Source organism: Hemicordylus capensis, chromosome 3 (assembly GCF_027244095.1).
Source record: "Hemicordylus capensis ecotype Gifberg chromosome 3, rHemCap1.1.pri, whole genome shotgun sequence".
Lineage (NCBI taxonomy): Eukaryota > Metazoa > Chordata > Lepidosauria > Squamata > Cordylidae > Hemicordylus > Hemicordylus capensis.
The window spans coordinates 282,603,076-282,628,231 of record NC_069659.1 but is presented as its reverse complement, the minus strand read 5'-3'; the positions used below and the strand labels follow the sequence as shown (position 1 = coordinate 282,628,231).

General features: G+C 41.4%; 2 protein-coding genes across 2 annotated transcripts in view; one reads left to right on the top strand and one right to left on the bottom strand.

Moving 5' to 3' along the window:
• The window catches only part of PDCD11 (programmed cell death 11), a 57,511-nt gene extending 54,562 nt beyond the window's left edge, over nucleotides 1–2,949 (top strand). The window contains exons 35-36 of the mRNA XM_053311872.1: nucleotides 323–488; nucleotides 2,409–2,949. Of these exons, the coding sequence (XP_053167847.1) occupies nucleotides 323–488; nucleotides 2,409–2,580 (338 nt within the window). The 3' untranslated portion in view covers nucleotides 2,581–2,949. The remainder of the gene's footprint in view (nucleotides 1–322; nucleotides 489–2,408) is intronic.
• A 4,940-nt stretch (nucleotides 2,950–7,889) lies between these two features.
• Nucleotides 7,890–20,684, bottom strand: CALHM2 (calcium homeostasis modulator family member 2). Its single transcript, XM_053311904.1, has 3 exons — nucleotides 20,498–20,684; nucleotides 12,618–13,245; nucleotides 7,890–10,307 (listed from the first exon to the last, which is right to left on the bottom strand). Exons 2-3 carry the CDS (start codon nucleotides 13,158–13,160, stop codon nucleotides 9,891–9,893), a joined length of 960 nt encoding a protein of 319 aa, XP_053167879.1. The 5' UTR covers nucleotides 13,161–13,245; nucleotides 20,498–20,684; the 3' UTR covers nucleotides 7,890–9,890.
• Between the last annotated feature and the right edge of the window lie 4,472 nt (nucleotides 20,685–25,156).

Here is a 25,156-nt window from a genome sequence, read left to right as displayed (position 1 = left end):
TAACCATCATTAGCAACTTCTCTTTCAATCGTTTTCTTGCAAACTCCCTTTGCTCTTAAAAGCCTGACGTTTCAAAAAAATAAATAAATAATGAGAGGCTTTTGATAGGGAAGCTAACTATAATGCACTGTGCATGCTCACTTCTAAATAATGCGCAAAGTTTGCCAAAGGCTTAAGAAACCTTTCATAAGTTAGTTTGCTCACCTACTCTTGAGAATTTCCTACCATGAAATCCAAAATTCCTTGCTAATGGCATATTAACAGCAAACTGTGTTGACTAATTGAAATTGCACTCTTAAAATGCACTTTTACACTGCTGCAGATGTGGATGTGATTTCCAAGCTGGCACAGCTGGAGTTCCACTTTGGCGATCCAGAGCATGCCAAGGCCATTTTTGAAAACACGATGAGCACATACCCGAAACGCACAGACATCTGGTCAGTCTACATAGACATGATGATAAAACATGGCACTCAGAAGGAGGTTCGGTGAGTACTAGTCTGGGAAGAAAGGGCAAGACCAACCTGAAGAGAGTGCAAATACAATCCAGAAAATGCCAGATGGATCTTGAATTCAAGAGAAATTAAGACCATCTGGGAGATTGGATTCTTGTGAGCAAATATTACCATGTTGAAAGCTGTCACTGCAAAGGATGGTAAGAATAAAAAGCCCACTTTGGCTTGCCGTATGCTGTGGGAAACCATTACAGATTTCTATTCTGGACGGGGAAGTAGCAAGCTGGGTGATGTCCCAAGGACAGGCCACCTTTGCATCCGCCCTCTCCCCCACCCCCCATTTCTCCTTTGCTGCTGCACCCTCTCCCCCTGCATTGTCATTCTGACGAGGAAGAGTGGCCAGCACTGGGGAGGAACACACAGTGGCCCTCTTGCCCTCTCTGAGGGAGAAGAAGGAAACATCCAGCTGGCAAAGCAGGAGCTTTGCTAACTGAAGACGGCAAAGGGACCACCACACTTTCTTCCCCAGCTCTATCTGCAGCCCCTGCATTGGTGTTCTGAAGCGGGAGGGGGCAGGGTGTGGTGTGTGTGCCCACCCTCAACGAGAGGAGGGAACATGGTGCAGGGAGAGCAGCAAGGAGGGATAATGGTGGGGATTGCCCCCAGCAGCCCAGGGACAATTGTTCCTTGCTCCATTATCCCTATACACCTGCTTCTGAGTGCTCTTCCTCTCCCTGCTTGCTTGGAAGCTGGTAGCCTAGCATGGATGCTGTCATGTTGATCATACTCTGAAGACATAATTCTCACTTTTTATGATAGGGCACAGAATGTATTTGTTAAATGCTGATGGCCTATTGCTGTCTAGCAAATAATTATTCAGCACAGACATTCACAGCTTGTTTATTTTTTAATTTTGTTTTATTTTATATCCCGCTCTTCCTCTAAAGAGCCCAGAGCAGTGTACTACATACAGTGTACTCGCCTCACAACCACCCTATGAAGTAGGTTAGGCTGAGAGAGAAGTGACTGGCCCAGAATCACCCAGCAAGTATCATGGCTGAATGGGGATTTGAACCCAGGTGTCCCCGGTCCTAGTCCTGCACTCTAACCACTACACCACACTGGTTGGAGATGGAGTAGATACCAGTTTCAGAGAAACATATCATCATGGAGGCTGTGGTTGCAGAGAGTTTGTCCTAGAAGCACTAGTGACTATGCCTTTTGTTGCTTTCCATTCCTTTCTATTCATTTGGCAGATTTTGTAGAAATGTACTTCTTGTCTAAGCAGGAAAAAAAGCCACTGCACCTCTTGCCTTTGAGCAGCAAGGGAGCAGGGGCTGTTTAACTCTTGCCAATTCTGGCAAGCCAGCTTGGCATCACAATGTCCATGTGGACACAGACCTGCACCTAGACTGGAAATGTCCATGCTTATCAGTCTGGAGGGGTCTCTGAGAGCTTGTAAGTCTCTGAAGCCTCAAGAATGTTCCATATCCAGGAGAGCAGATTTTCCACAAAGAGCCAGGCTATTTAGCAATCCAGCTGTGGGCACTGAGTTCTGAAGGATAATGTGCATAAGTGGTATCTTAAGTCACGTGAGAGAACCTTCTAGGTGCTGGAAATCTTAAAACTTCCCTGAGCCTGCATTCTATATCTTTTTGAGTTAACACAGGCTGATCTTCTGGTAAGAACAAGTGTGCAGAATCTTAGATCTTTCTGGCTTGGGTGCCCCTGCTAATAAAATGCTTAAAGTGGCAAGGAAGTTCTGGACAGGCTTTCTCTTAGCCTTGCACTTTCGTACTGCTTTTCTAATGGTAGTATTAGAGCTCTGATTGCATAATTATCTATGAAGTGGGCATGGGCTTTGAAAGAAAGAGAAAGAAGTGTCCACATAGCTAGAACAATAAACTGATATGGTAAAACAGTGTTCTGAACAGTCTTGTGGGCTTTTCACAGGGATATATTTGAGCGAGTAATACACCTAAGCCTAGCAGCAAAGAAGATGAAGTTCTTCTTCAAGCGCTACTTGGAATATGAGAAAAAATATGGCACACCAGAAACGGTCCAGGCCGTGAAGTCAGCAGCACTAGAATATGTGGAATCTAAGAGAAGTCTTGCTGAGAGCTAACTTCTAGAGTATATATTGTGTTCTTTGCTTGCTACTATTGTACACTGAGAAGAGAAATATACCACAGCTGTTGGAAGAGAGTATCCCTATTTGTTGCATGTCTTGATGATCTCAACAGCAAATGGGGCTAACCAGGACCAAAATGAACATCACTCATCAAGGACTGTATAAGAGCATAGCTCCTGTAAATATTCCTTTTCTACATTTCCAAGACTTTTAAATGTGAGGATTTGGACACCTTATTTAAGTGCTGATTTGCTTGTGCTTTTTTTTTTAATTTAATGACTGCCTGAAAACCATCCATCACCCTGATTTCATATGGAGATGACTGTGCTCATTAAATGCATTTAAATTATATTCTTCTGCTCATCTCAGAGTGGCAACAACTTTTTTTTCTGGTGTCTTTCCTTTGTGTGTTCTGACATAGCAAGTTAATGACCAATTCATTTATTCACACACCACCTTCACTCCCTTCACTTGAGCAGTACTGTCTCAAGTACTGCTTAAGATAGAAAGGTGGTTCAAAAATTTAATAAAGAAATCTTTATTAATTGAATTAAAAAGAATACTGTGCCAGCTGTGTTATTAGCTTTACAGATAATCTATGAAATCTTGAATTCTCTTTTGGTAAATAAAGAGCCCTCTTTTTTAATTCCTGGATGGCAGGTGCCACCCTGAGCTACTGGAATTGCTGCTTTGTCTTGATTTTAATTGTGCCAGTAAGCATGACTTGCAGTTACTCATTGGTATTTCATTGTTTCTAAATACATACATACATAATGATGTCAGTGTTTACCTTCCAGGCCTTCCCCCCCCACCAAATATTTTTATTTAATAAGAAAATAAAAAGAAATAACATGATCACATTATCATCTTGAACTTCCAGCAGCTGCATATGACAATCCAGGATTCCACTTCCACCCTTTGCCAACCTTTCCCCTCACATCAGATATTACAGAAAGATATAAGTAATGTGTTAATCAGCCCTCAATATTTTAAAAAAACACAAAACACAAATCTTGGGTGTGGATGTTGACCCTGTGCTAAATTGTAATTTATTAAAGGTTCCCAGGTTCACACAAATATTTCAACTAAGGTATTCCACAAATAAGCAGTGATCTTAGCCATCGAGGCATATTCCCATAGCTTTAGTAGCCATTCGTCCAAGGTCAGGGTTGCCTGTGACCTCCAATTGGCAGCATAGAGAATTCTGGCAGCAGTAATAATATATAAGGACAACTCTGTGTGTTTAGTAGGTATATAAGGTTTAGTCATATTTAACAAAAACAACAAAAAGCTCAGGTGAATAGGGAAAATTTATATTTAAAATTTGCTGCATCGTAGAGTGAATTTTTTTCCAAAGTTGATGTGCTTTGCCACAAGTCCACCACATATGATAGAATGTCCTCGCATGATTCTTACATTTCCAACAGTCTCCCTAGTAATTACTGTCCATCTTTCTAATGGTCGTAGGAGTAATGTACTAACGAAAATACATTTTGTACCAATTTTCTCTTAAGGTACTATTTGCTGTAAATTTAATATTCACATTCAGTTGATGTTCCCATTGTTGAATATCAGTTGTCCTGTTTGTCTTTGTATTTCTTTCTGCACTATAGAACTAATTTGTAAACATTGCAACCATGAAGGTTCCTTGGACCATTCCAAAGTGAGGGTTTGAATAGATCTGAGTTTTACTTTTCCAGTAGTTAAGCTTTGCATATTATATGCCTTCTCTCTCCAAGGATCAAACTTGCTAGATTTTTCTTCTTTATGGAAAAAAAATATTTAAAATAGATGCCAAAGGTGATCCAGGCTGATCCTTTTCTTATACTTGTCCCAAACACTTAGCAGACTATTTCTGATTGTGTGGGATTTTATGTCCTGGTCATTTCTTTTTATTTTAGTCCATAATAACTTATGTAACCCATCAGAAAGATCTGATTCCTCCATATCCATAATCGGACCATATGGTTCTCTGATCTGATCCGATATCCATGTCAAACAACTGGCATGGTAGTATAATTTCAAGTTAGGGATAGCAAGTCCTCCCCATTCTTTTGCATCTTGCATAATACTAAACTTGATTATTGGGTTCTTATAAGCCCAAATAAAGGAGTTTATATGCCTCTGCCACATATTCAACATCTTATCTTCAATCTTAACTGGAATCATTTGAAATAAAAAATTCGTTCTTGGTAAAATATTCATTTTAATGAATGCTATCTTCCCCAGCCAAGAAAAATTTAGTGTTTTCCACCTATTTAAGTCTGCTAAGATAAGATTCCACACTGGTAGGTAATTGTTATTGAACAAGTCTTTATTATTCCCTGTTAAATTAACCTCCAGATATTTAATTGGTTTTGCTGTTGTCTGAAATCCAGTCTTACCTTTCAAATACAATAATTCCATAACTGGCAAATTCCATGTAATGATCTGTGTTTTGTTTTTATTAAATTTAAAACAAAAAAAATTATACTTGGGATATATATCCCAAGATATATATATCCCAAGATCCTGCTGTACTGGTTTATATGCTCCATTATTGTATCTAGAGAATCCTTTGGTCGAGTAATTGTGAGAACCACACCATCAGCATACAATTTTATTTTATGCTCTTGATTTGCCATCTTAATTCCATAAATTCTTTGCTCCTGTCGAATCTTCTTTGCCAGGTGTTCAAGAGCCAAAATAAACAGCAATGGGGAGAGAGGGCACCCTTGTCTGGTACCCTTGTTAATGGCACATTTTTTGGATATAATCCCATTCACTATTATCTTTGCCGATGGCTCCTGACTTTGAGTCCATGAAAGGAAATTTGACCCACAGTTCATTCTTTCAAAAACCTTAAACAGAAAGCACCAATCCAAATTATCAAAAGCTTTCTCCGCATCCAGGAAAAACATTGCTGCTTTACTCTTCCTTTTTGAAATATCGTCTATTTCATTCAGTACAAATCTCAGCTTGTCTTTCATATGTCTCTTTGGTATAAATCCTGTCTGTTCTGGATGTATTGTATCAACCAGAAAGCCATTCAACCTTCCTACCTACTTCCAGCCCTTTTCAGGCTCCCATTTTACTAACAAAGCCTGGACTGCACTGCACAAAACCCTGTCAACACGATTTTTATTATTGTGATAAAAATGTCTAGCCCTCTTGTGAAAAAATTGTTTAAACCTTGAGACACCAGACTTTGTACAGTGCTCTCCTTAGCAGCTCTGTACTCCAGCTGCTGCTTCTGTTTCCTCCCACTATACTGCTGTGCTCCTTGCCAAAAGCCCCAGTATGGCAAGCAGAATATACTACACAAAATACACAGAACAGATGTAAATGTATTTATCTCCATCTAATCCATTAGAGGAGGCAGGGTGCAATCTGATAGTTTGCATAGCAGTACCATGGCTTGTAAACACAGCCATAAGCTAGGCACTTACATGTGTGCCTGCGACAGAGGATAGAATGTTGGAAGGGGCGGGCAGGGAAGTATACATGTATTTCTCTCGTAGCAAGAAGTAATATAACTTATTCAAACAGGCGTGAATAACTTTTCTTGTTACAAAACTGTAGTATTGGTTGTTTAATGTTACAGTCAGTGGTTGACATCCTGACTAATGAAGCATACTTGTGCCAGAAAGATGCATCCTTACTGTGGAGAGCTCCTCCACAAGCACAGATCACATATGGGAAGCGGGAGCAATTTCCCCTGTTTTCCCTGTCTGTGCCTTCCATAAATATGTTCCCGAGGCTCAAGCACTGTGTGGTAGTGGAGAAGCCTCTGGCTGCATTCAGAACAGTCTCCACCAGCAAGGACATGACTCCTGCTCCATCCTTGCTTTGTTAGGATATCAGCCATTGTCTGGAATCCCACATGTATCTTGGCCTCACCTTCATACATTAGAAAAGAGCCCTTCTCCTGAGGGCGGGCACATGATTCATCATTGCAAGGGTGGATTGATCCACCCTCACAATAATGAATCATGTGCCCACCATCACTGGGAGGGCTTTTCGCTCTTCAGATAAGTCCTATTGAAACCATGAGTGGCGGGGCATGTGGGTGAGTGATGCGGTAGGAGTGGAATTTGTTCTCCCTTTGCCCCACTGTAAAGCCACCTAATGGTGCAGCAGGAAATGACTTGCCTAGCAAGCATGAGGTTGCCTGTTTGAATCCCTGCTGATACCTATATCAGGCAGCAGTGATATGGGAAGATGCTGAAAGGCATCATCTCATACTGTGAGGGAGGAGGCAATGGTAAACCTCTCCTGTATTCTACCAAAGACAACCACAGGGCTCTGTGGTCGCCAGGAGTCAAAATCAACTTGACGGCACACTTTACTTGCCCCACTGTAATTGGCTACAATGGGGCATATGGATAATGTCTGAATCGGGCTCCTGTGAATGTCTGAAAAGCCAGAGATTAGGAGACTATTGACTATCATTTAAGTGGAATTGCTTGCATTTACTGGCATTGACTTTGAGAAATGATACAATACGGTATATATTTTGCTGGTTTCAGGTTATGTTGCATTAGTCATTTTATTTACACAAGTTGGCAATTTGCCATCAAGGAGATCTTGAGAGCGGTGCAAAATTACAAGAGTTTTAGAAAAAACTGCATGAGAGAGAGTGAGAGTGAGTGAGTGTGTCACACTAAATTATACAAGAGTTTATTACAAACGCTCAGATAATTGAGCTTTCGGCAGCTTTTATTCACAGAAACAGGCACAATCATGCCTACAGCATTCATCTCTTCAGAGGTACACTGGTAAGTGTGAAGAGCAGGCTCAGGAGGGTAAATGGTGGGTTGGCGTGGGACTTCTCACCTGTTTTCAGCCCTGTATGTGTGTATAGCATTCAGTGAATGCCTGGACAGGGCTTCTGTGTTACATCTGAACCAGCAGGCTCATATTGAATTGGGCAGGGCTTGACAAATCCCAGGTGCCAGGGAGCCACAGCACCTAGAAATTTAACTATGGTTCCAAGACTAGGATATTTAGAGGGACAGTTATTTAATAAAATCTTTACTTGTCCTAGGCAGCCCTGTTTTCGTTCTAAGTATGTTACTTATAAAGGGGATAAAGAGAAGCCCATTTACCCTCCTCCATAACATCTGTCACTAATTCTGCTAATTTTGTTACATGTCAGTTGTTTGGCTCCTACATTTTCAAGCTGGCTTCTAGATGCAAAGAATATTTGTCAAGGCCTGCAATATGAAATAATTTCATAAGACGATTTGTTAGTGTGTTTAGAACATTCCTGTCCTGCCCTTTAGACATAGTATCAAAGTTGGTAAAATGAAGATTCAAATACAAACATTGATAGTACTGTAATTGTATGAAAATACAGCGTAAAAAGAGCAGCAAAAAAGCCAGATGAAAACACTAGAAAAACAAAACAAGTATAAAAAGTCTGGGCAAATAAAAAGATCTCTAACCAGAGTTAAAAAGAACATCAGACTTGATTCTAGGCAAGCATCACTGGGGAGATCATTCCAGGGTCAGGGCACCACCATTGAGAAGGCCTTATAGCCACTGCATGCTTTTATCCCTGAAGGCTGAGGGGCCCAGAGAATGGCTTCTGACCTTAATAACTGCAGAGCATTATGTAGGAGAAATTGTCCTTAAAGTATCCTGGTCCAAAGTGATTTAAGGTATCAAAAGTTAAAGCAGCAACAGTAGTAGTAGTAATTTTTATTTTGGTCACTAACTAGCAAATATAGAAGAGTAAAAGTAAAAAAAAAGTAAATACCTTTTAACTGAGCCCAAAAACAAACTGGGTGCTTACAGTATGCATAATATTTAAGACTGGCTGAAGGTGTCCTATACATTCAGTCCCAGTTCATCATCTAGCTTCTGTGTTTTGCACTAACTGCAGTTTTATTAAGGATATTTATATAATGGGACTTTATTATTGGTGGTGTACATACTAGCAATCTGCAGCCATAGGCAGGGTATGAAACAAAAAGAAGACCTAGATGAACAAAATCTACATCTAAGCATGAGACCAGAACAGCTCAGGTGCACTATACCTCGTAGCACACATATTACAGCGGAAAATAGAAGATTCAACAGTTATCTAGTTCTGATATGGCCCCAATAAGCACTTGGCTAGCCAGAGAGCTGGATTCAGATTCGTCTGATAAAGCATTAAGTATTTGGTCACTGCATTCTTTCCCACTGCAGTGACTGCATTGGTATTTTAGAAGTACTTCCTCTCTATCCCTCCATGACATACCTATCTTTTTGATTATGAAAGGATGCTCCCTAAACTAATATGAGTGCAAACTTTTTATTGAGAAAGTAAAGGCCACTGCATATTCGTACACTTGGATGGAAGCAATTGTGCATCTATCATGCAAAGTGCAGCACAGGTAGGCGAATGTACAGCAATCACAAATGCAAAGTTTTCAAGTGCAATACTTGGCTTCTCTTTCCAAACCTGAGCCACATTCATTAAAAAACACAATCCAATCTGCTTCAGTTTTTAAAAATCAAACCGAGAAAAAGTAGAGCAGCTGCCACTTGTAGAGGCAGAATCCAGCCAGTCCCAGATACCCCAACTTCAAATCCCTGTGGGCAACAGAGAAGTTCCTGAATCAGTCCTCTAATCTTGTTGCTTGCTGACATTTTCTCCTCCTCCTCTATATGACCATAAAATGTTCGAAGTCATACTTCTGGAGGAAATGTGCTAAAAAGGTGTAAATTAAAGTAGTGGTCACCAGGGACAGTCCATGACATTTTGCTGCCCTGAAATGAAGAACAATAGGATGCATTCGCCACCATCAGTGAACAGCGTGCACCAACGAGGTGAAGAAGGGTGATGGTAGTGGATGGCAGGGTGGTACCCAGGGTAGTGCTTGCTGCCCGCTTGTAGCTTGCTGCCCACTATCTAATGGAAGGGCCACCCCTAGTGGTAACCATAACAAACATTTGTTAAGTGAGGAGGAAACCACTGCAACATCACCAGCTGGAAGGCAGAGCATCCAGGTCACTTCATCTCTCGCCTGCATGGGACTACATTATTGCAAGAACTTTTCTGTGATTAAGTCATCAGTACTTGTTTCCATCCAAGAAGTAAACTGTACATGTCTACTTTTGGTTTGTTGTTTCTTTCAGAGCAGCGTTTGCGGCTATATTTTATATGAGGTCTTCAACAGCACAACCGCAGTTGGTCCTTGCTTCTCTTTCTCTACCATCAGTGTCCCTTGCATGATAATCCATGCCAAATCCACCACCTGAGATTTTGATCAGTTGGTAAGACTGAGTCACTTAGAGCATAGAGATGCCAATAGTGCTAAACAATCTCAGCTATCTTAGGTAGCAAGGAAGGCTGTTTCCTGGCTGTCAGGACCTAAGGTGTTACCCATCACACCTTTTGCCCATTTATGGAGACGGCTATAGAGAGGAAACCCCTTATTCTCACGATAGATATAGACCCCAGTGATAGCATCCCATTGGGGCCTGGGCTGGAGATCTTCTACAGAGAACTCCTGCACTAGTTCCTTCTCTTCCTTATCTAAGTACACAAAGCCAAAGAACTTTCTGACGCTATTGGCAGCCACAATCTTGGAGTGCACCTCAGCAGTGCGTTGGAAGAGTTTAGTCTCATTGGAGCGATATAGATTCCAGTAGGCCTCCTGTCGGTAGCTGAGTGGTGAGCAACAGTGTTTCAGGCACTTGGTGAGGAACACGAGAACTGCAACCATGCCAATCAGTAGCCATCCAAAGAGCTAAAGAGGACAAAATGGTAGAAGAGTTGTTTGTCAGTGTGGTGCACTGAACTATAGGCGCTCTCCCCAGCCCGAAAGGATTCCTGCAGCTCAATATTTAATTGTTTGGATACATTCTAAACTTACAGCCATGAAGTACAAGTATCCACTAGAAAAACCATTACTAGTTTCCACCTTGGGAAGCATCCAAATACACCTTTAATAGCTTTAATTTTGAGGACTATTCTGTATCTTCCCTCCTGGAACCTAGAATTCTACACTTTTCATTATACATTTTAAGAGCCAGCATGTCTTTCCGTCATTGTTTGTTTGTTTACCAGGGATCTCAGCTCTGCCTTTCAGCTCTAACAAGGATCCCCAACACAGCTGACAGTACATTAAATAATAACAAACAATGCATTAAAATAGGGCTGTACAACTTCAGCCCTCCAGCTGTCGTTTGACTACAACTCTCGTCATGCCCAGCCATAGTATTCAATAGTCAGGGTTGATGGGAGTAGTCCAACATCTGCAGGAAGGCTGATTAATAAATTAAAGAGTAATAAGAACAACTCAAAATCTAAATAAATGAACTTAAAAACACTACAGGGACATCAAATCATAGAAAGGGGAGGGCTGTCACCAGAGTACCCGCTAACAGGGATTCCCAGATGCTGTTCACTACAACTCCCAGCATCCCTAGCTGCAATGGCCTTTGGCTGGGGATTGTGGGAGTTGTAGTCAACAATGTTTGGAAATTCCTGTCATAGGGAACACTGGCTGTCACCTTAAACTCATTGCCTTGCTAAACAAAAAAGTGTTCACCAGGCAGTGAAAAACCAAAGTGAGAGAGGGCAAGGGGGGCTTATGGCAGAGGGAGGTCCATAGGGCTACCACAACTGAAAAGGTCCTGTTATATGTCCCCACCAACCAGATTTCTGATCCAAGTGCCGCTGGTCATGACTGATGGGCTGGCAGATACCTGTGGGGAGAGGTGGTCCTTCACATAACCTGATCCCAAACATTTACGGGCTTTAAAGATAATAACCTCATCTTTCCAGGCACCTTGAATTGTGCCTGGAAAGAAACTGATAACCAATCTTTATGAAACAAAATGGGAGATGCATATTTCCAGGCCTCCACAAGAATCCTAACTGTTGCATTCTGCCCCAGCTACGTTTCCAAATACTTCATGGGCAGCTCCACACTGAAAAGACAAACCTGGAAACTTAAAAACAAGCAGCATTGCTAAATCAAAAAAGAGTCACAACATTTCTCCACAGGACCAGAAAATTAGGGAAAACAATCCTATATGCCTTATGCAACAATATGGACTATAGACAAGGTTGCTCCTCCTTCCCATGTGTATTTTGTTTACTTTAGGAATGTATCTACACTTAATAACTATTACCAGCTGCTGACACAGCATAACCATATGTTTACACTGGGCTTAGGGACAGCTATAACACAGGGACAATCTCCCTATTGATTCCTGCCAACACTGTCATTCATGTGGCCTAGAGAAAGAAGTGGGAGCCAAGCATCTAGTAGCCAGGCTGAAGCAGAAAATGGCTATTGGTTCTTCAAGAATACAATTCTATAGGCTCTTACAACAGGAAGGAACTCAGCCCTCTTGAATTCAGTGGGGCTGAACTTCTGTAGAGCATTGGGCTGCAAGAACTTCTATATCAGCCATCCTGCTGGTTGCTTTGAGTGGGTTGGGATAAAGTTAGCAAAGTTGGGGGCAGATATGGAACAAACTGAATGAGCAGTTAAGTGTGTTGCTTAAAATAGTGCATAGACAAACAATCAAATGACTTGTTTTACCCAAAGACAGCACAGAGACATGATAGCATGGATTGTAAAATCCAAGGTTCATAGCATGGAATTAGTTTTTGCAACAGATTTAAACAAAGCCAGTGGAATATGCTAGCGAAAAGCAGATGAAATGGTAATGAAAACTGATGAGATGCCTTTGAACTGGTTAACAAAACAGTCTTATAAAAACACTGACATTAATCTATATATAAAGCATTTATATACATTTAGTCCAAGGTGTATGGATTACCCTAATGCAAGCCTGCTCAACTTAGACCCCCCAGCTGTTTTTGTACTACAAGTCCCATAATCCCCAGTCACATGGTCAATAGCCAGGGATTCTGGGAGATGTAGGCCAACATCTGCAGAAGGGGCAGTTGAGCAACCCTGCCTAATGCATCAAGAGCACACATTTTGCAAATGGAAACAGATATTTTAGATCTTAATTCTCCATATTCCAACTGTAAGGCAGCACTGTTTCTCCAAGTCATACAAAAATATATCATTTGATACCTGAGACTCATATTTTAATCGCCGTATAACTTCATCCTTAAATTTCGTCAAGTTCCCCGGCAGATCGTCACAAGGGAACCTGGCCATGGCATCTGCTCCATAGCCAGGTGGAAACATATCCAAGGAGGTGGGGTTGATGAATTCACTCAAGGCACAGACATAGGCCTCTCCACGAAGCAGCGAGATCACTGACCAGGTGACTGGAGCCACGGCAGCCCGGCCCATGACAGAGCTGAAGATCAAGCAGGTGGCTGCTGCTGAAAAGTTCTTGGTTCCTCGCTTATGGCACTCAGCTACCAGATTCCAGGTGTGGTTGTTCCAGATGACACCAATAAGGAATAAGGCTAGGGCAGGTACACCTATGGCAGCCAGACCATAGATGTAGTTCCTGGCTGGAGAACATGGACAGTGGAAAGCAACCACAGAGAATATTTCCTGGCTGCCAACAGTGCCCAGGGCCACCAGACCATTGAAAATCATCACATCTTTGCTTTTGAAGAAAAGTGAGAGGAAGCGAAAGTTTTCAGTGATGAGGGCAGCCATCTTATTTCTTGAGTGCAACGGGGCCTTTCAGTGTTGTAATGTAGTAGAAACTTCCACAGCAACAAGTTGCCTCACTTTTCATGGGCTGCAATGAGAATAATGTCATTAAGCACTGGGATCTCACATTTTCATGGATGCCAAAAGGCCAAGAGAAAGCATTTATTTACTTATTTAAATGCAATTCCCTGATAACTTGGCAAAGAGGCACCTTTTAATGTGGTGATTCTCTTTATTTAGCAGGGGGAGAGTAACTAGCCCTATCCAACCCCAGCTCAATATCTGCAGTGACTGTTGCTGGTGTCTATCTTGTGTTTCTTTTTAGAATGTGAGCCCTTTGGGGACAGGGATCCATCTTATTTATTTCTTATTTCTCTGTGTAAACTACCCTGAGCCATTTTTGGAAGGGTGGTATAGAAACTGAATGAATGAATGAATGAATGAATGAATGAATAAATAAATAAATAAATAAATAAAGTTCAGCAGCTATGCCTCCACTGTAAAGTAGCCCCAAGTGACATACAAGTAAAAAGCAAGTAAAACACAATAAAAACTAATTAAGAACAAACAGCATAGTGGAAGGTGATTACAAAGGTCCAGAGGAAGTGATATAATCCTAACCAAACACTAGTCAGAATAGGGAGAAGTCTTAACACCACATCAAAGGAAATATGGAGAAGAGGCCATATTAAGGTTACCAGCCCTCCAGGACTGACCTGAAATCTTCAGGAATCAGCGAAAAAACCTATTTTCTTTTTTACTTTAAAAAGTAACTACTGAAAGTAATGCTGGCTGGCAATGTTAATAGCTTCATATTGTGAAAGACAGTGAGGGGGTGGGGGGAAACTCAGGAATAGAGTCAGTCAACCCTGGGCCATGTGCACCTCCAAGGGGAGGACGTTCCACAGTCGAGACACTGGCACAAAAAAAGCCCTGATCCATGTAACTGCCAAGCACACTTCTGTGAAAGGCAGGACATGGATCAAGGCCCCTGTTGAAGAGCTTTACAAATAGGCAGGTTCGTATGGGAGAAGACAGTCCTTAAGATACCCCAGGCCCAAACCATCAAGGGCTTTAAAGGAGGTAATCAGCACCTTTAACAGAGCCTGGAAATTAATCAGAAGCCAGTTTAGACTGATCAGCAAGTAGACTCACTCAATGCAGCATTTTGGACCAGCTGTAGTTTCTGAATGCTTTTCAAGGACAGCTCCACATATAACACGTTACAGTAGCCAATGCCTGGACACGGCCAAGGCATAGGTAACTGCAAAGGATCCTGGAGAAAAGACCGTTGGTACCTATTCTTATTAAATAGGCACCAACATTACCTATTTAATAACAATCCTATGAACACTAAACTGTAAAACATACTATAATGTATGCTAGGTTTTAGTATATAATCAGTTTGTCCCTACTAGTTCTAGAAATTACCTGTTTACTGTACCTATTTGGTTGGTATAACACTGTGTGTCTTACTCAGGAACTGGATCTCAACACTGCTGCTTGTATGTACAAATGTTATACCTTAATTGTTGGTACATTATGGATGAAATGAATGACATAAAAATAGGAGCCGTGCTATTTCAATTTTTAAATATGCTATTTCTGACTAGTAGGTGGCTATACATTTTTTTATGTTTATATTTCAAAGATTCTTGGGAATCTTGGGAACCTCAGGTCAAGACTCTCAGTTTTAAAGTGCTCCAATGCAATTTCCTCTGTTAAATATTAAGACTATGTAATAATAGCAAAGTAACTCCTCCTATGCTCTCTCCTAGCTTAATAGCAAGTTCCACTGATCATGCTAGAAAAGGAAAGACGACTAGTTTTCCAGCATTTAATACTGGACAATTTAATCCCAAATCGCTTTTGATTCCTCACCTCCCCGCTTCTTACAAGGAAACAGTCAAGCTTGCCTTACCTTTACCCATTAGCTGAAGTTATGAGTTTTAATGGCCAACAGGAGTTGCCTGGAGTTTGCAAATACTATAATGATCAGAGTAAAGCTGTGTTAGGTCTTGGGCTCTTTCTGTATCCAGCTTTGCTACCAACTGTGCTTTGTGAGCTTGGGACAGATGGATCATACTTTTTAATGTGATTCAGTTTACTATTTATGACTCTGAACTCTCTGCTCAGCACACTATTATTGTTATTTAACATGAAATTATCACATGAGTTTACTGCATTAGTCCGAGTGGGTTGAACCGAGTTAACACCAAAAATTATGAGGAATACATAGTTATTGTCTGATTAATTTTAACCCAGTGGCAGAGGACATGAATCTATCACCTTTAATGACAGCTACCGTATGTATCCTAACAAGTATAGCCACTATACATGTGCATTAATGTGTAGCTGAATGCCATCTAGTGGCAGCAGCACTAATTGCACATTTCTGGCACATAAAGTGAGTTGTGCGCATAATGCTCCCAATCGGTTCCCAATGTCTCTGGAACTGAATTAAGAGAATTGTGTAAGATTTCAGGAGAGTGCTGAGGAATGGGCCATTCTAATGTTTATCAGGCCCAGAAATACCATGTCAGATTTCAGCGGTGGGGGAGTGGAAAACTGGTTATGTGAATTACGAGCTTTCAAGCAAAACAGACTTTCTGTGCATTGCAATGCATGGGGACTTAAGAACTGCCTTGCTGGAGCAAATTAAAGCTACATCTAGTCTAGTAATCTAGTCTAGTACTCTGTCAGAAGCCAGACAGGTCATGTGACTCAGGAAGCTCAAGCAATTCCTGGTGGAGACAGCCTTCCCCTGCACACTAAGTGCTTTTGGTTAATCTTCTGCTATGACTTCATTTTCCAGGCTGGTTATAGCTAATTTAATCTCCATCACTGTGTTTATGAAGCAGGGATATCTCCAGTCAGCAACTCTGGTTAGTGGCTGCCTTTTCAAAAACATTTCTCACTACCTGTTTTTGTTACTTCACACGTATGATCAGAAACATAGAACAATTGTATGAATGTCAACGAATGAATTGTTAAACAATCACAGTCTATCAGTGTTTGAGCCTGAATTAAAGCCTGCAGGTGGTTTTCTTTTTAAAAAGGCTCCACCATTAGGAGGATTATCAGGAGCCTCTTCAAATAGCTGGGAGGGATGTAGCTTCTCATTGAACAGTTCTGAAGCCCAGTTCCTCTACAGGGATACAAAAAAACAAGAACAAGAACAAAAACCCCACAACTAACATCTTTGCTTCCTTAATAAATGGATTATGCTAGAGTTGCCCTCACCAAAGTTGGATTTGGTTTGTTCCCAGAGTTGCCTACTTGAGGTCAGGGGTCAGCCATATTGAGCAGCTGCTAGGGTTACCAATCCTGACTGAAACCGTTACTGGATATTTTTGTCCAACATTTTTCAAAATAGCAAACCATGGACATCTCCAGGTTTGCTTTCAATGGTCAGCTGGAGATTCATGCTGATTTCTGGACGCCATAGGCCAATCCTGGAAGGCTGACACCCCTAGCAACTGCTGGGGGCCCTCAGAAAGGCCTACTACTGATCTGTGCCTAGCCTTCATGTGTTGGTGGCTGGCAGAAAAACTGCTTAGGTATGAGAAACCCCTATAAAAAGCAGTTAGATGAGGTCCCCCTGGATCCTGGAGCTGCCTTATCTGTCCCTAAATGCATCACTTTGCATTGATGTTGAATCTCACCTACAATTCTAATTGCCCACTTGCCATTCACTTGGTTTGGAGATATCTTTTGGGAGTTCTTTCTGCTCTGTTTTGGGATTTCATTATCTTGAATAATTTGGTATCCTCACTGAACTTGGCAATGGCTACCTCACTGCTCAATTCTGGAATCTACATCATTTATTAGTGTTATATAGCATCAGTCCCAATACAGATCCTAAGGGGGTCCTAATGGTTATTCCCCTCCACTGTGGAAATTGTCAGCTGATTCACACACTTTACTTCCTGCCAGAGCCATAAGAGAACATGTCATCTCATCCACTGACTGGTAAGCTTCGAATTTCCCTGCATTCCACCAGTATTGTTTTTAGATCTTTGTTATCTAACAGTCCCACTGCCCTCTCTGGCTTGTTTCTTACACCCTAGGCACTTAAGAAAATTTGATTTTTAAATGCCTTTAAAAATTAACTTCAAATTATTTCTTTTCTTGCCTTATTGTCAATTTACATGTGGCTTGCCCGTGTTTGTACTCTTTCTGCTTTCTTTGCTGGGCAAAACTCTATTTTGTAAATGAAGCTTTCTTACTTTTTATAGCTTCTTTGACTCCACTAGTTTTAACCATTGTAGCATCTGTTTGGACTTATTTGTGCCTTTTCTGCTCTGTAGTATATATACACTTTATTTGAGCCTCTGTAATAGTGTTTTGTTTTGCTTCATTTTTTAAGAAGTTTCAAATCTTTTGAAGAGGATTGGCGTTGTAAAAATATATTAAGCTTTATTTTAACTAATCCTCATTATTGGGAGATAAAATCCCCTTTAAAAATTAAAGAGGAATGTTTTGGATTTTCTAAATTTTTACACTTAAGTGCATGCTGAATTGATTGTTTCCAAGTAGTTTGAATACACGTATGCCTTGCATCAAATCATGGAAACTTGTTCAGCATTCAATCAAACTGCCTGAGAAAGACAGATGTGTTGGATACATGGTTTTCTGGGTCACAAGCAATACTTCACATAACCTTGCATCCTACCCTGCATCAAATATGTGCCTTCCTGTATGTATGTTCCAGTTATCATCTGAGACTGTGCACCAGGTTTCTTTGCCATCAGAGGTGTTGCGAGCATCCATAAGGAACAGAGGTTTTTTAGGTGTGGCACCAACCCTGTGGAATGTTCTTTTTCTTCAAAGCTCATATTCCCCTGCCCCCATTTGTCATTATTTTCAGCGTGTGTTTAAAACTTGTCATCTTGTGAGTTTGGAGGGTGACATATTTGCCTGGCTATTGATCCTCCTGTACCTAGACTCCTGCCCCCCACCCCATTTCTGCTGTTATGTTTAGACACTTGCCTATTGTTAATTGGTTTGGTTATTTAAAATGCTGCCTAGGACAGGAAAGGCAGGATATTAATGTTTTCAGATAAATAAGCTCAGCTAAAGGCTGTATGGAAATAGGGCCTGCACTGAATGAAATCTATTATATACTTATTAGGCCTGTCAGTTGATTAAGAATATTTAGTTTGTCTGCCATTTAACAGCAATTTAAATAAATATGCAAATAATATAATCCTGTAGGAGCTGCCGCTCAGTGGTAGAATACATGCTTTACATGCAGAAGGTTCCAGTTTCAATCCTAGGCTGTTCCAGTCAGAGCTGGTAAAGACCCCTGTTTGAAACACTGAAGACATACTGCCAGTGAGTGTAAACAATACTGAGCTGGATGGACCAATGGTCTAACTTACTTACAAGATAGCTTCATATGTTAACAGAAACCTCAACATGTATTTTTGATATATGAAAGGAGGTATAGTTTACAATTTAAAACCAAAATACCCTTCATCATTATGAAAAGCCATCTCAAGCATTTTACTTTTCATTCCCTATTTCAGCAACACCCCAGAATCAAAATATCCTCAGTATCAACTCTCAGCCTATCAGAATCAACTCTCAGCCTATCAGAGGCCCAGGATTGAGTGCTGGCAAGAACCATCCCTCAATGACTGGTGATTCAGGAAGTACCAGTGGGCAATATGTATGCAGGTGGTACAATGAAGCCAGGGGCATAACTATAATAGGGCAGGGGGAGAGAGTTGTCTGGGGGCCCACTGCCTTGGGGGCCCCCCAGAGGCAAGTCACATGACTGAATCCCCCAGCCACACACCTGCCCGAGCTTCCTTCAGTTGTATTCATCCTCCAAAATTGATGTGAGTGTTAAGACCTGGAGCTACCAGAACAGCATGTCTTTCTCTAGGACCAGTAAATGACTTGCGTTTTGTTACCACTATTCAGCTTCATTTAAGATTTCTTTACTTCATGACCTGAGCTTCAGTGAGCGGGGGGGGGGGGCGGGGGGGGGCGGCATTTTAAAATCTTGTCTCTGGGTCCACTCCAACCTTGCTATGCTGCTGAGTGAAGCAGTTTCTCCCAGCAACAAGTTGCCCGGCTGAGAGAATACAACAAACTTTGGAGCTACATAGCATGCAGTGGCATTGGACTACATCTTCAGGATCACCTGACTTTAAGGATCTAGAAGATTCTGGTCTGTAGTATTAATATCCTGTCTTAAACTGCCTGTACTAACTTACAGTAACTACCTGAGGACCAGCAAGCCTGGTGATGCAGAAGGTGGTACCTGACCATCCGTGACCTACCAGGCTCCCGTTGTTTGGGAGCAGTGGGTGGGCGGCAGCAGTGGGACCCACCAGGGACCCACTGTTCCCCCCCCAATAAAATGTGTTGTCCTTTAAAAAAATGTCTCTTCTAGTATTAACTTCACATTTAGAAACTATAATCTATCAGTTAGAGGTTGCCTATGTATTTGGCTGCTGGCTTCCAATTCCTATGTTTTCAGTAAAGTCAACGGTAGCAGTTAAGAATTATTGTGCAGGAGAGAGAAACAAAACTGGAAAATTATTCTGCAGACACTCACAAATATGCCTCTAAGGGCCAAAAGTAGCCTCTGTGGGGGATATGAATTGGAGTTATGGCCAATTCAAAGGAGGAGAACCTACCTTTTCTGCGCTGTGCTAGTACAGATTATTCCATTCTGTCTTTTCCTTTCTTCCTCCTCTCTTTTATGAGCAAAGGGAATCTATTACTCTCATGCTATAAGCCACGTGGATCATGGTAAGAAGATATTCTCCTGGCATCTTGCATCTCATTCTAATGCCTGGGAGCCCCACCCTTACTTAAGTCAAGGCTTGGATTTTATAAAATAAATGCATGCTCACACTTTAAATTTGGCAATTTGTGAAGATGTTATTGTTTAAAAGTTGGCAGCATTGCATCGGGCTTGTCAAAATAAGAACAAAATAAAAAGACCCCTTAAAACATCTTTATGCGATGCAAAAGAACAACTCACATATAGAAGACTATTGCATGTAAACAAAGTCAGGATGCTTGCTTTGCCAGTTATTGCAGAACAACAATGCTTTGGTAACTTCATGGCGGGAGAAACAGGCGACGAATCTAATCCGTTCTAGTTGTCTAAGCCTGACATCCGGCAGCCTAGCAAACTTCTTTCCTTCCTAAAGCAGAGCTAATAATAGGAACCCTCCATCTCTGGTGAGTGGGAGAGGGGCTTTTCCCATCAGAAACAGATGTCTCTATTGACTATTGGAGCACATATTTAGTTTCAGGCAGCCTCTGTTCTCCTCAAACCAACCCTAAACATGATGAGAAAAACATAAGTCACTTACTTCAGGGGGGGTTGTTAAACCAATTTCCTGAGCCTCTTTAGTGGATCATGTGAGTTCTGAATTTATTCCAGGTACATCTGGCCAGCCTGCACTTGAGGGCAAAGAATGGGATCAGATGCAGAAATTCCCAACAGATTAAATTGTTAAAATCAGCCGGGATGTTGGTTTCCAGCAGCTTCCTTTTGCTTGTGAAGGGCCTGTTTTTGTAGTTTGAGAGGGGAGGGGAAAGTTTTCAGTCAGGGTGGGGACTGTACAGGCAGTGAGAGAGAGAGAGGAGGGGAGGAAGGGAGGAAGGAGGCTAGTTTAATTCTGATGTTTTCAAAGGAAACATTGTGCCTTTAAGGGGGGGAAAGTGCAGGAAAAAAAATATTAGTGGAAAAAATGAAACACTTCATAACCAGAGTAAGATGGCTCAGCAGCACAAAAAAGGGAGGAGCTCGTCTTCAGCAGCCTGAGCTATGCAAATAAAAATTGCAACTGTCTCCTCCGGCACCCAGAAACTGTGCTTTCTTAAGAAGAAAGGGCTCTTGCATTTACATAATGGTTGAGTAGGCCTTGGTTAGTGCTATGGGACGAGTGTGCTGCCTTAACAGCATCATGGGTTTAGTATGTATGCAATTCAGGTTAATTTTGTTAGTCTTCCTTTTGGTGTATGTAATTTTAGCAGAATTACTTCTTCTTACAATTCTGTGTAATTGAATTAACTAGAAGCCGTGCTGATCATGTAAGCAGAAAATAGCTAGTATAGCGTATGGGTTTAGTATGCAAAGTAGCAAGCCAAGTTAATATTGTTAGTCTTCCTGTTGGTTTATGTAACTCTAGGAGAACTACTTAGTCTGTGTCATTTAATGTCTTTCTCCTATCCCTCCTACTGAAATTGTTTTTAATCTAAATGTTGTTCCAGTTTATCAAACTCCTTTTCTACAGTATCCCCTTCTATTTCTGCTCTCATGTGGGGCTTGAAATGAAACAAACCATGTTTGAATGTAATTTTTAGTGTACTCATCATCATCAACAACAGCAACAACACACTTGCTGAAAACCCCACTTAATGAATCACTCTTTGAAACCATGCTGAATTGTTCTTTATTTATATATTCTGCTGTTATGGTTACAATGTCATCCATTTTATTTGTTGGTTATATTACTGTTCTTTTTATCTTTCCATTGCTGAGGAGGAAGAATAAGTGATATAGTACAAATGCTATTTGTTTGTTATAGATTATAATGAATATAGATTGTAACAGGAAATCACTAGCTAGTTTGTTTCTTGTCTCATTGGGGTGAAAACTAGACCCTTCAGAGGCTATTATACCATCCACAGATTGGACACATAGGCATAAGGGTTTTTACACATGCATAGTTTGAGGTTTTGGCCATTTAAATAACTGCAGTATCTGTGATCCTGGCAGAGTGAAATGGAAGCTTTTGCCCCATTTGCATGTATCACAAAACCAGAATTGAAGGGGCCCAAGGTTGATCTGTACGTCCAAATGTATGACACCCCACCGAAATGCCCGTTCCGCGTGGAAAGTGACCCAAGCTTTCACTCTCCAAACTCCAGTTTGAACCCTTGGGTTGTAGTGAGTTTTGCTACTCCAACCTCAGGTTAGCTCTAGCCTGTGTTACGTGTGAATGAGGAGCTGCAGGTTTGGCTGTCTGGAACCAGAGGGAGGAAGCTCTTCCCTCTCTTTGGCTGTTATTGGCTGTGCGGGCTGTCCTTCATGCAAGAAGGAAGCCAGCACAGCCAGTTCCCCCTCCTCTCTACAGTCTATCTGACTGCTCTCCATTATGTCTGAATATGGGCAGGAGAGCAGGGTGGGGAGTGGGTCCATTGGACCCGCAGTTCTGCATTACATGCAAATGTGGCAAATTCTCAGTTGCAACCCTTACTCAAGAGTAGCAGCAACAGCAGCAACAACATCAATCATTTGTTCATGGGGGTAGGGGGAGGCCAAGGAGTGTGTGTGGAGGGGAAGAAGGCTTCTTTCCCTAAATGTTAAAGAAGAGTGCAATTGTGAAAAAAGTCAATTTAAAAAATGATAAAATGGAGTCACTGACCCCCCACGGGCTCAGTTTCCCTTAAACAATGCAAATATGACAATTATTTATAGACGAATATGTTGAATGTTTATATGCTGCTTTTCACCAGAAGTTTCCAAAGTGGTTTGCATAGATAGAAATAAATAAAGATGGATCTCTGTCCCCAAAGGGCTCACAGTCTAGAAAAGATCCCACCAGTGCTGGGCAAAGTGCCGATGAGAACAGCCACCTACAGGAATGGTGGGAACGGTTGCCTCCTCATTGTGCCAGGGCAACTGTGCAGAGTATTCAGCTTTGGCCAAAGCTCTGCTCAGGCCCAATAAACAGTTAGGGAGCCTCACCCGGGGTTGATGGGAGCAGCCACTGGCTGAGTCCTGAGCCTTACAATAAAGATCACTGTGCTACAGCTGCTGGACACAGCCATCTGTCAAGAACAGCCTTTTATCTGTATTGCAAACTTGAAACAAACTAACATGACAACTCGTTTGGAATGTGATGTTAATTTATTGCCTGTTCTTTCAGCGGATAGGAATCATCATCATGCTACAGACACAAACCTGTGCTAAATAAATAAAGGAATAAAATATAAATAAGTAAAGATATATGGCAATGGTATATCTGTGTGAGCAATATTTAGAAATCTGATGCACTTACAATCCACATCTGAGCTCTGTAGTCCACACTATATGAACAGTTCAATCGAACCAGCAGCATTCATGATTGTGGAGAAAGCAACTGCCGTGCCAGTGCAGTGGACTTGCAGTGTAGTTCTGGACAGACTGTATTTACCTGAATCCAAGGCTAGGTTTCCCCCCAAGTTCTTTGATGTTAGAAACTGGAGGTTCATCTTAAATTTAGAATCCTCTTCCTTTTGGGTAAGTAGTATAACCTGTATTTAAGCCATATTTTTAAAGAGGGTCATCTTAAATTCAGAGTAGTCATCTATTTGGGTCAATACGGAATTATCCTATTAAGCTCAGTAAGACTTATTCCCTTGTAAATTGTGTCTAGGATTGCACTGCTAGTCTGTACAAGCAGAGGAAATATGTTGGAGTACGATTCCCCCTTACCACATCATTCTTGTATTTGAGGAGAGTTTTCTTTCTTGCTCTCCTTTTGTTCTGCAGTGGCAAAGCTGTAGGAAGCTCACTTCCAAGATGCAGCCTAAGCAGCAAAAAAGACACAGAATATGACTGGAAGTATTTTTATTGGGGAGAAGTTCAGGACCTACCAGGGTTTAACCTAGGTTTACATGCTGGTGCCCCAATGCACCAGCACATTTCATAGCTGCAAAGCAAAACAAGAATTAAGCAATACTTTTGCTTAATTGGCGGCCTGTTCTTCCAGAGCACCATTCTCCAGGTCTCCATCCCCCAGGAAGCCTCCAAGTTCCACCTGATTTGGCCCAGCTATAAATACTTGCAGGTCAGACTCCTTGTAGAGACTAAATGGAAGAGACTGACTCTTCCTATTGATTAGTAGTGTTAGAGTAAACTGCTGCAAAGAAGAAGTGGTCAGTGAGTGGATCAACTATTAAGGCAGCCTCACAGAGACAGAGAAGGATTAGGCACAAAAAAGGGTGACAAGGTTGTAATGGAGAATGTACAGTCAGGAGATGGGCAACTAACTGGAAGGAGAAGGCAAGGCAGGGAAAGAGCTCCCTGTGTAAAAGGGAGGAAAGGAAGGGCTGTACCAGGCCTGTATGGGTCATAAGATGTACATGACTAACTGCTTCTTATTCATTGGCAGTTCAGTCTTTAATTTCTTCTATATGACAAAAAAGCACATGGAGCTAAAACGGAAATGGTGAGTAATAAGTGGTTTTGTACAGGACTTGCCAATTGTGATCTGGAGCTATTTTGAACATGCATGTTTCTTTCCCTTCAAGCACTTCTGCCAGGGTGCAGCTTGGTCAGTCACACCCTTGCTTTGATTGTTTATGAACGAATGGTGCATACAGACCAGAGCTGTATGGCTTTCCAGAAAAAATTGAATTGGAAATTTTTCTGGACAACCTTTCCATGTCAGTTCCCCCCTTATTTGCATTAAAACTGCATTTTTCTTTTTAAACCACTACACAAATTTTCCTGATGCCCTGAATAGATTGTGATGTGATCTGGCATGTTATTTGGTGATCTATTTGTAGAATCACACACACCCCTCCACCAGATTAATTTCCCCCCACACTGTATCTCAAAATGTTTTTCAAGTAACCAAGTAGAAATTTTAGAATTATCTGATACATATATATCAAAAGACAGGATTCACACTTTATCTTTATCCAGTTGGATGAGCCTGGTTTCTTCCTGTGTTTGCAATGCCAAATAAAAATTGTACTAATAAGGGAATCAGATATTCACTCCGTTCTGCCTCCCACCCCATACTCCACGCACACTAGCTGCCTCTTTCAAAATGTCTACAAGTGCTGCATGAACATGGTTTTTCACCTTATTGGGGTGGGGCAAAAAATCTTCAAAGTTTCTTTAAATATTGAAAACTGCTCCAGAGGTGGAGGAGCAAGTAGCCTCATAATGTCACAGGGAAAGGCCAAAGCACAGGGTGAGGCAAATGAGAATGCATTACGGGGGCCTAGGGGTCTTCTAAGCCACAAGCCCA

Excerpts from the sequence above, each read along its gene's own strand:
- CALHM2 (XM_053311904.1), bottom strand. The coding sequence starts at position 13,160 with ATGGCTGCCCTCATCACTGAAAACTTTCGCTTCCTCTCACTTTTCTTC. Across the intron at positions 10,308-12,617 it reads GATTAAAATATGAGTCTCAG|CTCTTTGGATGGCTACTGAT; the intron begins GTATCAAATGAT and ends TGTCCTCTTTAG.